At 40.5% G+C, this 13,617-nt stretch overlaps 1 protein-coding gene and 1 long non-coding RNA gene across 2 annotated transcripts in view; both read right to left on the bottom strand.

The window, feature by feature from the left end:
* The window catches only part of LOC121541848 (EH domain-containing protein 1), a 41,459-nt gene extending 38,671 nt beyond the window's left edge, over positions 1-2,788 (bottom strand). Inside the window, exon 1 of the mRNA XM_041851177.2 lies at positions 1,878-2,788. Coding sequence (XP_041707111.2) covers positions 1,878-2,266 — 389 coding nt within the window. The 5' untranslated portion in view covers positions 2,267-2,788. The remainder of the gene's footprint in view (positions 1-1,877) is intronic.
* A 4,621-nt stretch (positions 2,789-7,409) lies between these two features.
* LOC121541211 lies at positions 7,410-10,772 on the bottom strand. The gene is made up of 2 exons (XR_005995727.2): positions 10,533-10,772; positions 7,410-8,192 (listed from the first exon to the last, which is right to left on the bottom strand). It is a non-coding gene; the product is annotated as an uncharacterized LOC121541211 (long non-coding RNA).
* Between the last annotated feature and the right edge of the window lie 2,845 nt (positions 10,773-13,617).

Below are 13,617 nucleotides of genomic sequence, written 5' to 3' on the forward strand. Positions count from 1 at the left end.
AAACACATTGAACTTTAGATTTTTATTCAGTACATGAAAACATAAGCGAAAAAGTACATTGTGTGCACTACGTCATCACATTTTTACATTTGAGTCATTTAGCAGACACTCTTATCCACAGCGACTTACAGTTAGTGCATTCATCTGAAGATATCTAGGTGGGACAACCACATAATCACAGGGGGATTTAGAATAATCGCCTGAAAATCTGTCACCAATTGGATGGAAACCTACCAACAAACCATTTTTGAGTTGACATTCTTATAAATATTTGTAATGTTGAATAAATGCGAAAATGTGTATTTCATAATCTAGACGTACTCCATATGTTAGTACACTATAAGTAGTATGACACCAAGATGTTGTCTGTATCATGTACGGTCCACATATCATAGGGTCTTACAGGAGGCATGTATAGGTCTAAAAATAACCTAAAATGGCCACTTCCATCATGATTTTCTCAAAAATTGTTTATGATACAAATATAAAAAGCATGTCAAACATTGTTCCTCCCAATGAGGTTTCTATGTGCGAATTGCCAGAACAATCTGAGATTCCAAAAAAAATTCCGCTTCCGCTGGCATGGAATCGCCATAGACTGTTACAAGTGAAATGATTCACAGAGCAATGGTCCAACGGTCATGATTGAGCATAGTTTTAGTGAAGCAAAGGTCCATACCACAGACAATCCAAATGTAAAAAGTATATGAGTGTATGTTTCTGACATCAGTTATACATTAAATAAAACAATAGTTGGTCAGGATACAACATTGTAAATCAGGTGTGTAAATTACAAATGTATGATGCCTTTTTAATGACTGTTGTTGCAGTTTCCCAGGAGGATAGACAACATTATTTCTTACCCATCTTTTATGGCTATTAACGTGCAGGTTTCTTATGTGTTTTATTATGTGTTTGTCACTGATACGGGTCCGGTCTTTGTAATTTTACTGATTGATGCTGAAGTGATAAAATAATGTCCCAAGATGGGATTAATAAAGTACTACTCTACTCTTCCTCTCTCTACTCCCGTCTGTCCGGGTATTCTGCATTTCTGTGGGAATCAATGTAGCAATGAAAGCAATGCCAGTTAATAATTGATTGAACCCGACAGTCGCTTCTGCAGCTTGTACCAGGACAGAGGCTGTATCGATGGGACCTCTGAGGGGAGGAGACATTCCGCAATACAATTCTCCTATTTTCTCTCATTCATTTTCTGTGGGTCAGAATAAGGGTAACAGGCTAGCTACTATCAGAGTAGATTCTTACTTCTTACATAGGCTATGACAGCTCTTGCATTCATGTACAGAAGTTGATTGCAAGTCGATGTCAAAACAGGATGGACCTATTGCCCACACCCCATTCCACTTAAGAGACATTACATGAATAATATTCTTGATTCTCCCATGACAGCTCTGTGTGGGAGCATTATGAAAGTATAGACAGGAGGGAAAAAAGTGTATTTTGTTCAGGCAGTAAACTTGTTAACTAGATCAGTCTCAGTCAAAGGACATGGGCTGCGCGAAGAGGTGGCTCTTCAACGTTCAACACAAACAGACAGCCACTCCCCTCCATACTGTCACACACTGAACATCTGAACCGAGGATGAGACAATTAATGAATAAAATATCAAATATGAATATATGGAGTAGAAGAAAATAAAAAAAGTGGTGCATGGATCTCCGATAATCCTCGGACAAATAAGAGAATCATCATGGCTTTATTAGAGAAGAACTAGCTAACGTTAGCTATCCACCAACAGTGCTAGCTCAGGCCATCCTTTTAATTCCCTGGCTGGGACATTCATAAAATACTCCCAGTTAGCTCTCCAAATTAGCTAGTATTTAGCTAGCTAGTTACACTGGACTGGGACTCACCTGTTAAGAAAAGCGTTGCCAAAAGCGTTGAGTTTTCTGAAGGGTTTCTTGGGGTCAACTACTAGAGCGTTGCCTGGGATCAACCCCTCCTGCTCTCCATGCATGACCGCTATGAAGGAGTCGGTGGTCGGTTCGGGCCCTATCCGCATGCCGGGGAAATCTTGCTCCATTAGATGCCGGATAAATGTGGTTTTACCTGTAGAGTATTGGCCAACCAAGAGCACCATAGGCTTGTTGTCAAAGTCGGCATCTTCCAAAGCCGGTGATTGGAAATCGTGGAAGCGGTAGGTGTCTTCCAATGGAAAGAGTTTGGTCCTGTACAGTTTTTTCAGCCCTTCCGACACATTTTGGAATAGTTCTGGGTCCTTCTTGCCATCCCTTTTAAACATGGTGCCCGAATTCACAAATATTGTAGATGTACTTGTTGTCTCAATGTAACGTTAGTTGTTCAATGAAGTAAAGTTGTTGATATCGCTGGCTAACGGGCCTGTGTCTGTCCCCGATGAGGTATAACGTTTGAATGAGTAAATTTGCTAGCCAGCCAGCCAGGTTAGCTTTCTACGTGTGTTAAGTAGCTAGCTAGCTGTGTCTCTCGTCTTCACTCAAAATAATGGGATAACGGTCTGTGAGGGTTTCGGCTAACTAGCTAGCTACCCCAGATTGTGTAAATTAACAGCCTGTTTATCTGTTGAAAACTTAATTTCTGAAGCTATCAACTTTTACAATAGATGAATGAAACTATCAAATACGTTCTCTAACCCTGGAACTCAAACTGCAAGGTAATACACAGCTCTGGCTAGCAGCAGACCAAGAAACACTCTCTTGTCAGACAACCTCGCGTCTCCTCCTCCGTGCTTCTCCAGTCCAGTCTCGAGCCCTCGCTAGTGGAACGTCAGAAAGCGTGTAACAGTGAGGGGATTCGATGAATATTGCCCGGGTGCCAGGGTAGGCGTGTTTAGCAAAGGGTGAAAGTTGATGGCATTCGTTTTGGGAACCGGGCTGCCTCCCGGGCGTGAGCCAGGTGCCCGGTTCAAAGCCCACGGCGAAGTCGGATCAAAACAAAAGTGATGTAATTAAGCACGATGAGTAATGAGTAGGATTCTGTGTTTTAACATGCAAAGTGATTGCTTTTGATAAAAACGCGTTATCTGCCTTCCCAATGAAAACTAGTTTTAAAATTCAAACATATTTTATGTAAAAGAATGTTGTATGTTTCTGGGCGATTTACTATGCTGCCTTGTTGACAACATGGCCGAGCGGCGCAGAGTGCACTCCTCCCCCACCACTTTTGCATGTTCACCTCACGGGCCATAGACCAGTGTCTCGCGGCTCAGCATAATTGAATCCGCCCAGTTCGACGCCTATATAGCCTGAGAGGAAAAGGCAAAGCGAGGTATAATTGGGCCCAAAATATGTCTTCTCCAGCAGGTGGCGTTTTTTCCGCTCACCAACCGAGGAGTTTTTGTATGGAGGTCAATGAGAGAGCGTCGAATTTGGTTAACAAAAAATGGAATGGTTTATTTGCTCGAATATAAGTTGCGTAATGCTTAATGTTACGAGTGTATTGATATAAGTAGGACGGACACGTGACATCCCGGCAATTTTGAGAAAAAACACTTTATATCGGAGTTGTGAATGTTGTTCAGACGCGTATCTGCCCTCTCATTGGCTAGAATGGGGCCACCTGATCTTGCTTCCTCCCAACTGCCTTCCATTTTTGAAGACATTTATTTTCATCGTTAGAGCGCCACTAGAGTATGTGTTCAATATAATGGATAATCTGTGATAGGGCTCGCCAGTCCTAAAAAACGGAAATGAGTTACCTCTGGTTTGTTCATCCATTCCTATGGGGAAAATCTCAAAACCATTACTGACGCCCCTCTCGACCCACTGCAGTTTGCCTACAGAACTAAGAGGTCTGAGGAAGACGCTGTCTACATGCCTACACTACATTCTAAAACACCTCGAAAACCCAAAGACATATGCAAGGATATTGTTTGTGGACTTTAGCTCTGCGTTTAATACCATCATCCCAGAACTGCTACAAGACAAACTCTCCCAGCTGAACGTGTCCAGCTCCATCTGTCAGTGGATCACTGACTTCCTGTCCCAACAGGACACAACACTTGATGCTGGGAAAACACCTTTCATAGTCTTTATCCCTCAGCACCAGAGCACCACAAGGATGTGTGCTCTCACCTCTACTCACTCAACACCAATGACTGCACCTCCAACAATGCATCTGTCAAACAATTGGACACCACTCTGGTCGGTCTCATCACCTATGGCGATGAGTCCTTGTACCGTAGAGAGGTCGACCGGTTAGTGGCCTGGTCGCAATAACCTGGAACTCAAAACAGACAAAACCATGGAAATGGTGGTTGACTTCAGAAAACGCCAGCCACCATCTCTCCCCCTCGAAATTGATGGCTCAGCTGTTAGCAAGGCTGAATCATTCAAATTCCTGGGGACCATCATCTCCCTCAACTTCAAGTGGGAGGACAACATCACAGCTTCACCAAGAAGGCACACCAGCGGATGTACTACTTGCGGCAGCTGAAAAAACTCTATATCCCAGTCAATCCTGATCTGTTTTTACTCATCAATCGTTGAGTCATCCTCACCTCGTCCATCACCATCTGGTTTGGGTCTACGTTTGGCCGCTGCAAGGGAAAACTGCAACGCATTGTCCGGTCTGCAGAGAGGGTCATCGGCTGCCACCTGCCCTCCATCGAAGTCCTGCACGACTCCAGGGCAGGAAGCGTGCAGGAAACATAATCGCCGACCCATTCCACCCCGGTCACCCCCTCCTCCAGGCGGTTCAGGTCACTCATGACCAAAACCTCCCGCCACCTGAAAAGTTTCTTCCCTCAGGCTGTGGCCCTCACCAACCGGCCATCTGGCCCATAGAGACTAAATAACTATGAACTCTATTCAAGCCATTTCTGAATTGTACACAAAATAACTGCACTATACTGCATTGTACTCTGTTCATCTCTCTGCATTTAGATATATTCATACTGATACTGTACATTTGTACATCCACTGTATATCAACCGTATACCCACTGTACATTTGTATATCTGGTCTCTCTCTTTATAGCTCTATGCTCACTCTACCTAGTTGTATATAATGTATGTAAACTTTGTTTAAACTCCGTTGTCTGTATTCTGTCTGTAAATGTTGTCTGTCACTAGCAGCACCATATCACCAAGTAAACTTCTGAGTAAGTGTAAATGTACTTGGCGAATAAAGGTGATTCTGAAATGAATGGGGAAAGAATAGCGTTTTGGGATAAATGCCGAAAATAAGTTCTGAGGTTAACACAGGCATAGGTGATTTTTACATTTTAGTCGACGCTCTTATCCAGAGCGACTTACAGTTAGTGAGTGCATACATTTCATACTGGCCCCCGTGGGAATCGAACCCACAACCCTGGTGTTGCAAGCACCATGCTCTACCAACTGAGCTACACGGGGCCACGTTTTGTTCTATGAGATAATATCAGTCAGTTAACATGACCTTTATGAATTATAAAGCCTTTATGTACTTTTAAAAAATTAAATACATGCTTCAAATTTCACAAAACGTGATGTTAGCTGATGAACATGATCTAATAGAACAAAACGTATAAGATCTCATAAGCCTGTGTTTACCACAGACCTTATTTTCGGTATTTATCCAAAAACCATACAAAAACATGATTCATTTTCCTCATAGGCTTTGTCCAATGAGCCATGGCGGAGTTAGTGCCTACAAAAAGACGCCATTACTAATTCTCTCTGTTAGCATTACGTCACTACATGCATTACGTCCTTACATGCACACTAGCTAGCTAGTTCACACTAATTAAATAAAAAGCCCCCTCTCTATAAGTCTGATGAGTACATGCTTTATGAATTTGCAAGGGAAACCCCAACCATTCTGGCCTGACAACAGGGCAGATAATAATAGATTGTTTGCATTCACATTTATTACAACCTTGAGCAAATTAAATGGAAGCAGTATGGCCTAAAACAAGGAAGGAGGTATATAATGACAAACCCTGAATTAAACATTTATTATATTTTGTTTTCCCAGGAGAAAAAGGCATATTTAGGGAATTATTTAGGCTAATTTGGAGTGTTACATTTCCCCAAAGATCATGTGTATTTCTTTATTATCCAAGACTTATGTTATTGTGTGCTTATGCTTTAGCAACATTTTAATGTGGATTGGCCCCGACTGGTCGATACACAAACACTCCCTAGATAAATGTGTATGTACTTTTTGTAACAATGGTTCCATTGAAACTGAAGCTCATGCCTTGCTTTACTGTGGGTTATACAACAAAATTAGGGATGTTCTTTTTTGTCAGCTGTCAAGCCAAAATAACAATTTGAATGGTAACAATAATGTAAAGGCCTGCCATTTTATCCTCCAACGGCGACGTTTCTTTATAAGTGCCTAATTGTTATTTTATCCACTGTACTTTGTTTTGTTTTTGTTTATGCTTACATGTGTATAAATTATGTAATGCATTATAGATGACACCTGTACCATGACGACTATGATTGTTTTTAGTGTCTCAAAACTCAATTTGAGTGGTCCACAATGTGGTTTAAAAAAATCTAGATTTTGTATTATTGTATAATTGTGACAGTGACACTTACATTTTTCTAACTCTACTTAGTCAGTCCTCTTTCTTCATGGAGTTTACTGTTGAGGTCAAAATATTGACACTGTTGACATATCACCCCCCCCACACACACACACACACACACACACACACACTCACTCACACTCTCTCACACACACACACACACACTAGTGGACTGTGATAAACATGAAGTTTGAGGTGGAAAACTTGAGACAGCTGATATGAAAATATATGTTTCTTATTAAGTACACTGTGAAACTCCTCTGACTGGTAATATCACTGTGAGATTCCTGCAGTGAAAAGGAGGGGGCTGATTCATGAAGGTGACTCGTCCATGGCATTTTTGGGTGTTTCCCCAGCACAACAGTGATTTCATATAAACTGAAGAGACCTTAGGAAGATTAGTAGAGCTAAGAGATAGGGTAAGATTGGATAAAAGGTGTGGGAGGGGAGAGTGATATAATAGTACATCTGGGAATATTTTTGCTTTCACTTTTATTAGCCCCTCCCTGGCAGGTTTATGTCTCAACACCTCCACCCTGTGGCAACACTCAGGAATACTAAGCGTCTACCAGACTAGACAACGTCTGTCAAATTCTTGAATTTATAGAGATTTGTTTCCCATTAACAGTCATGCACTTATATCAGCTATTATAAACTGGGTGGTTCGAGCCCTGAATACTGATTGGCTGACAGCCGTGGTATACCACGGGTATGACAAAACATGTATTATTTTACTGGTAATCAGTTTATAATAGTAATAAGGCACCTCGGGGGTTGGTGGTATATGGCCAATATACCACGGCTAAGGGCTGTATCCAGACACTCCGCGTTGCATCGTGCTTAAGAACAGCCCTTAGCTGCTTAATTATATTATTTAAATAATCAGAGAGTGGTGTTTTCAATCTTTATTTCCAAGGTTGGCAACAAAACAATTGTATTGTCTTCAAATAACTTTCAAATGTGAACTATACAGGATATTATCAGTGGTTTCATAAATGCATCATAGGTTTCTGATGATTTATTAAACATATCAATGAGTTCCTTTGCTCCATCTAAACCCCTGTGTGTGCTCAGTAGGACAGACACAGCAGTGGCCTACAGAACTGACAGGCAGTCATGTTGCAAACACTGGCTGTCAATTCATAGGTCATCCCCATGCGTCCCATTCTTCTTTTAGCCCTACTCTGCATTCAAACCAACGTTTTGAGTGCATGAATATCTTCACATGATGTTGTCAATGGAAAACAAGGAGCTCATATCTGTTTAGTTGATCTAGAGACTGTTCTTAATAATACAACATTTCTCATTTAAAAAAAATATGACAATGTGGTGTAAGCAGATATAACTGAGTTCAACTGAAAGAGGAGAAACATCATAACAGCCATAATAAACAAGGACTGTGATATGCTCAACATTGATCCAATGTCAGAGCTGGCTGGGGGGTGACTCTCTGCAGGTAACAGCATCTCCACTGGAACACAGACCACTTCCACATGGAGTTGCTGTTACAGCCAGCAAGCACCAGATTTGTCCACAAGCTGTTCATAGCACACTGCCTCCTACAGGATAGCGATAATACTGCATTCATGCAATGTTAATGTAGTTAGGCCCATATATTGAGGTCACACCTTCAGTTGTTTCTGGTGGGCGTATGATGTCTCACTTTGAAATATCTGAAACAGAAGTACATATAAGGTCAATTACAGACTTAGTAATTTGGTACCGGTACATGTGAGGAGCCTCCAATAGCAACTGACTTTGACCCATCCTTTCCCCTCTACAATCTTTATGACCGGCTATAGATGACATCATAGCACACAATCCTCCGATAGAATGGTCAAAGGGCCAAGGCCTGTCTAGATAACAGGGTTTTTATGGTGGCTGTCAACATAAGGGTGCATTGAGGATTGTGAACACAAGCTGAACATAATGGGTGTGTCTGGCTTCTCAATAACTATGTTCCTTTTTTTAATCCTACTTTTATTTCGCCATCAAATGTATTTAGTGTTTGGTACACTGATAATTTATTCCTGATGGAATATTGTTACTCATTTCTTCCTCTCCCCTATCATGCTCAGCAGTCCCTCTCCTGCTCTGATATCTCTGTAGACTTTGCCTCGTAGTAAACCACTTTATCTTGGGAAAAACAAAACAATAAAGCAATTAAAAAACTGTGACACTGACCCTGTCACCCCCGGTCTGACTCATCGCCCTTGTTGTCAGGCACACTCTCAAACACTACCTTTTTCATACTTTCTATCTCTCATCCATTCATTGTTGTGTGTTGGCCGTGTGGCTCAGTCGGCAGAGCATGTTTCTTGCAACGCTAAAGGTCATGGGTTTGGTTCCTGCTGGGGCCACCCCTATGTAAAAGGTAGCCTAGAGTGATGGGCCAGTAACTGAACGGTTGCTGGTTCGAACCTCTGAGCTGACTAGGTGAAAAATCTGTCAATGTGCCCTTGAGCAAGGCACTTAACCCTAATTGCTCTGGATAAGAGCGTCTGCTAAATGACTCAAATGTAAAAATTACTGTAGGTCGCGTTGGATAAAAGTATCTGCTAAACGGCATATATTCTTATTCTTACATATGAACAACTTAGGCAATTGGTCTTCCTGTTTTAACTCTGGCCGCTATGAAACAGCACACTATATCAACAGTGACAAACACAATGAGCCTGGCCTTCTCATCCTAAATATAACCCTTTCCCTAATAATGAATAACCATATTCCATGTCCATGTTTCTCATGGGTTTGTACAGCAGAAGAAAGTAGAATTCTTTGGAAGGATATCCCACTAGGCACCCACTGGTGGAATCAACACTGTAACCACTTAATTTCAATGAAATTACATTGAACTAATGTGGAATAGAAGTTAAATAGGCAGCTGCGCCCAGTGGGATGTTAAGGTTTTCACAGTACCCAAGCATGTTTATTTGAATTCAAACACTGCTGATCTACTTCTTTTGCCTTGGTTAACAAAAACGCTAAGCAAAAAGCCTTACATACTTGTCTTAGGGTTAGTTCAAATGCTTTAAAATACATATCATGTATTACATGCCATTCTCCTGCACTCTCTGTCACACACATACAGACATTGAATGACAGAAATCAAATTAAATCTGTTAAATATATATCTCGAAATACTCTCTGTTTGAAGGGAACTGATTTTAAACCATCTGTTTTCCCTGAAACTCTGCTCTACTCCAGCTGTCACTGTATAATACAGTGGAATGTCAAATTGTGTTTATTGTGTTTGTAGGCCTATGTGGAGAAACTTGTCCCCTCATTCAAACAGCCTCTTGTTAGGACAGCCTTTTAGCTTTTGAAACTGTAAACAGAAAAATCAAGTATTGAGGTTTGTAAGATAATATGTTTTCCATTTTAAGGCAAAGACTGATGTTGAGAGTTTTTCTTAGGAACAAAGGTTGGCATGGGATGGGTTGACACCTTTTGTGGATGTATACATAAGAATCTCAGTTTCATGTCTTTAAAGGTCCAATGCAGTCATTTTTATCTCAATATCAAATCATTTCTGGGGAACAATTAAGTACCTTACTGTGATTGTTCTCAATTAAAATGGTCAAAAAGAAACAAAAATAGCTTCTTAGCAAAGAGACATTTCTCAAGCAAGAATTTTGCTAGGACTGTCTGGGAGTGGTCTGAGTGGGGAGAGGAAAAATAACTTTTATTGGCAGAGAGGTTTGGAACTCTCTTTCTTATTGGTCTATTAACTAATTGGCCAAAACGCCATCCCTCCAAAACAGGCTGAAATTTCAGCTGATCTTTTCAAACAGCTCTTACATTAAAAGGGCATTAACATAATTCCACAGTATTATTCCAACATCATAATGTGGAAATATATATAAAACACAGGAAAATCACGTTTTTGACTGAACTAGGCCTTAAGATTATTCTTATCCTAACTAACAGGTCTTGTTAGTGTAGGAAATGTAAGTCCTGAATATGTGCTAACACATTCACACAGACAAACATCACACAAGCGCAGTACTCACCTTCAAATGCAGCCGAGTCTGGCCCGATGGCTTTTACAGGAGGAGGCCAAAGGTTTGGGAGCGGCTGCTTTTGGGGGGTGCAAGAATAGAAAGACAGAAATAAGGGAAGAGCGGTCTGATGTGGTGGAAATTTCTGAAAAGATAGATGGCAAAACAGTGAGGAACGTAGACAAAGTCAGCCTCACTAAGAGGAGAGGTAGAAAGGAGAAGGAGTTTAGGGTGCATTTGTCAGCAATGCAATGGCAGAGAGAGTGGCCAGTTTAAGAGAGATCAGGAGTTGGAGACAAGTTAATTATTACACTCCCAGTCAATATTTAACAGTCTCAACGCCCTGCCCCTCAATCCAACATCCTGATTCCACAGACTCACACTCAAGGTAGGGCTACAGTGAAACACACTCGTAATTCTCGTTTGTTCCATTTACAAACACACAGTCAACACACAAAAACTGTGCCAATGACAGCATAGCACACATTGTAAAACGCATTTGTAAATCCACCACTCTATTTGTCATTACCACTGATTGTATGATGATTTGACCTCACCGTGACTTCCCATGAATGCACTTGATCTCATTGGCTCATCAGTGTGAGCTCCATGTTATGTGGCAGCACTGATTTATCATTAAACCCGTACTAAAGTATACAAGTGAGTGGAACTCTGCACCTTGATCAATGTCAGATTTCTCCACCAACTCTAAATCAGTGCTCTGAGCCAAAATATAAAATGTTTAAATGAAAAACCACTGGTATGGTTGGCTAACATGGTGGGGATTGTGTTGTTGGATAAACTTTTCTCTAGTTTGTGTTTTTTGGAGTTACTAGACTGGAGTCAAAAACATCACAAACTACACAGTGGGTGACAAACTAGCGGCTTTTTGTCACTTTTTGTCAAAGATGATTGTTACATACTGTGAAAGAAAGGCAGAAGGGGTGAAACAAATTCATGCACACACACACACAACACACACACACGTTTGTTTTACTTTTCTTGTGGGGACCAAACAATTGATTCCTATTCAGAATCCTATTTTCGCTAACCCCTAACCCTAAACCTAACCCTAACCCAAAACCTAATCCTTAGCCTAACCCTAACCTTAACCCTAAAACTAACTCCTAACCCTAATTCTAACCCTAAACCTAACCACTAAAATAGCCTTTTTCCGTGTGGGGACCGGCGAAATGTCCCCACTTCTGGTCCCCACAAGAATAGTAAAACCAAAAATACACACACACACACACACACACACACACACACACACACACACACACACACACACACACACACACACACACACACAGTCACTGGCTCTTAATTACTGGAGTAAGCAAAGATGAAACTCAATGAGATCATGAGGCAATAGTGCAGGAGGAAGCACAAGACTCTGGACTCCAAACACTGAACAAGGGAAATAGATTTTATAATAGCATAATAAAAATGCCTTTGAAGAGTGTTAATGATTGCTAAAAACAGGGTTAAAGGGTACAAATGTGTTTATCAGTGGGGAGATATAAAACATATTTAAAGTTAAGAATATATTTTATTTCATTTCTAAGAGCATAGACCTTTTACAATTCAATTCAGCAACATCCTCTGGTTTCTCAGCTCCAATTTAGTCCCTTGCAACTTAATCCAACAGGCCATTGCTGTAAATGATCATCTCTTCTCATAAAGTCTAAATGTCTACTGAAAACTGAGAGATGGTTGTAATGAAAACTTCCCACAGCATTGTTTTTTCATCATGTTTAAAAAAGATGAATCCCTGCTTAGACGAGCAGAAAGAAAATACTAAATAAGCTCTACACCATATATATGAGGCAACTGAAAACCATAGTGAGAACATGACCTCTGCCAACATGCATCTCACAAGCACACGGTCTGTGTTGAGGCCCCCTCCCCTCCAATAGGTTTTGTAATACTAAAACATTCCTTCCTCCACCCTATGAGGTCTTAGGATCAAGTACATCATTTTGCAAGTTTGGCAACAATCTTTTCCCTTTTGTGCCCTTTGCGCCTAAACTCCTTACCCTTTCTAATTTTTCCTTATTGCGGTCTATCGACAATCAGGTGACAAACATAATTCACGTTTTATTAGACACATGTTGCAAAAGCCTGTGTGGATGTGTTATTTCCCTGAGAGAACATGACACCTCTTCAGGGTATAATTTATTGGGACCAACAAACGTTTATTTGACAAGTATTTATCCTTGAATGTCATTTTTGAACTGAAAGTAAATGCTGAGCAGCAATAGGACTTTCAATTTGCAACTGACAAATTAAGAGAAAACTCGTCTTTCTTTTCAATTGTTTCCTTCTTTATTCGGACTGGTCTTATCTTATCGGGAGTTAAGGAATGGGTGTGTCTGTGTGCAGAGTCCAGTCTCAGAAAGAGCCAAACACAGGTATCTTATCTGATACACAGTGCTCTCCATGAAACTAGAGAAACGTGGTGCTGTCTTCAATACACCCACAAGGTCACATGCAGGTCAATTTAAAGAATTAAAACCTAATGAAACTCACATTGCAATAAATGTACTTTGTCAACCACAGTGATAGGTTGCACAAGTGAGTGTGCAATCATGGTTATAACTAATCCATTCAACCAACACTTGTCGTTACACCAAGGTTTGTTATACCTTGATTCCCTAAATGTAAGATGGGCCTATCTCTTGAATAAGGTAGAAATTATCTCTAATCATTCATTAGACCCTTACCCCCTAGGCTTACAAACATACATTTTCACAGAACACACCACTGTTGTCTAAAATCTAAATAATTAACAGAGACATATTTACTCAAACTGACAAACACAAATTATAAAACACTTCTGGGCTAACTTCACAGCTTTAAAGAGCGACTGCCCCTAAAAAGCAACTTCTCATTTTGAAAATGGCATATGTGGAATTGATATGAGTCAGAAACATTTATTCTAGTGTAAAAATGTACTACAGTGTAAATACGATCATTTTGGTCATAAAGTCAGTCTCTTCCAAAACAGAGATTTGCAAGATGATAGGAAAAGATGGTATGTCACAGAATTAAGTGTACCGTAGTCTATTTGGTTTGATATTCGATATACCTATGG

Source organism: Coregonus clupeaformis, chromosome 27 (genome assembly GCF_020615455.1).
Source record: "Coregonus clupeaformis isolate EN_2021a chromosome 27, ASM2061545v1, whole genome shotgun sequence".
Taxonomy (NCBI): domain Eukaryota; kingdom Metazoa; phylum Chordata; class Actinopteri; order Salmoniformes; family Salmonidae; genus Coregonus; species Coregonus clupeaformis.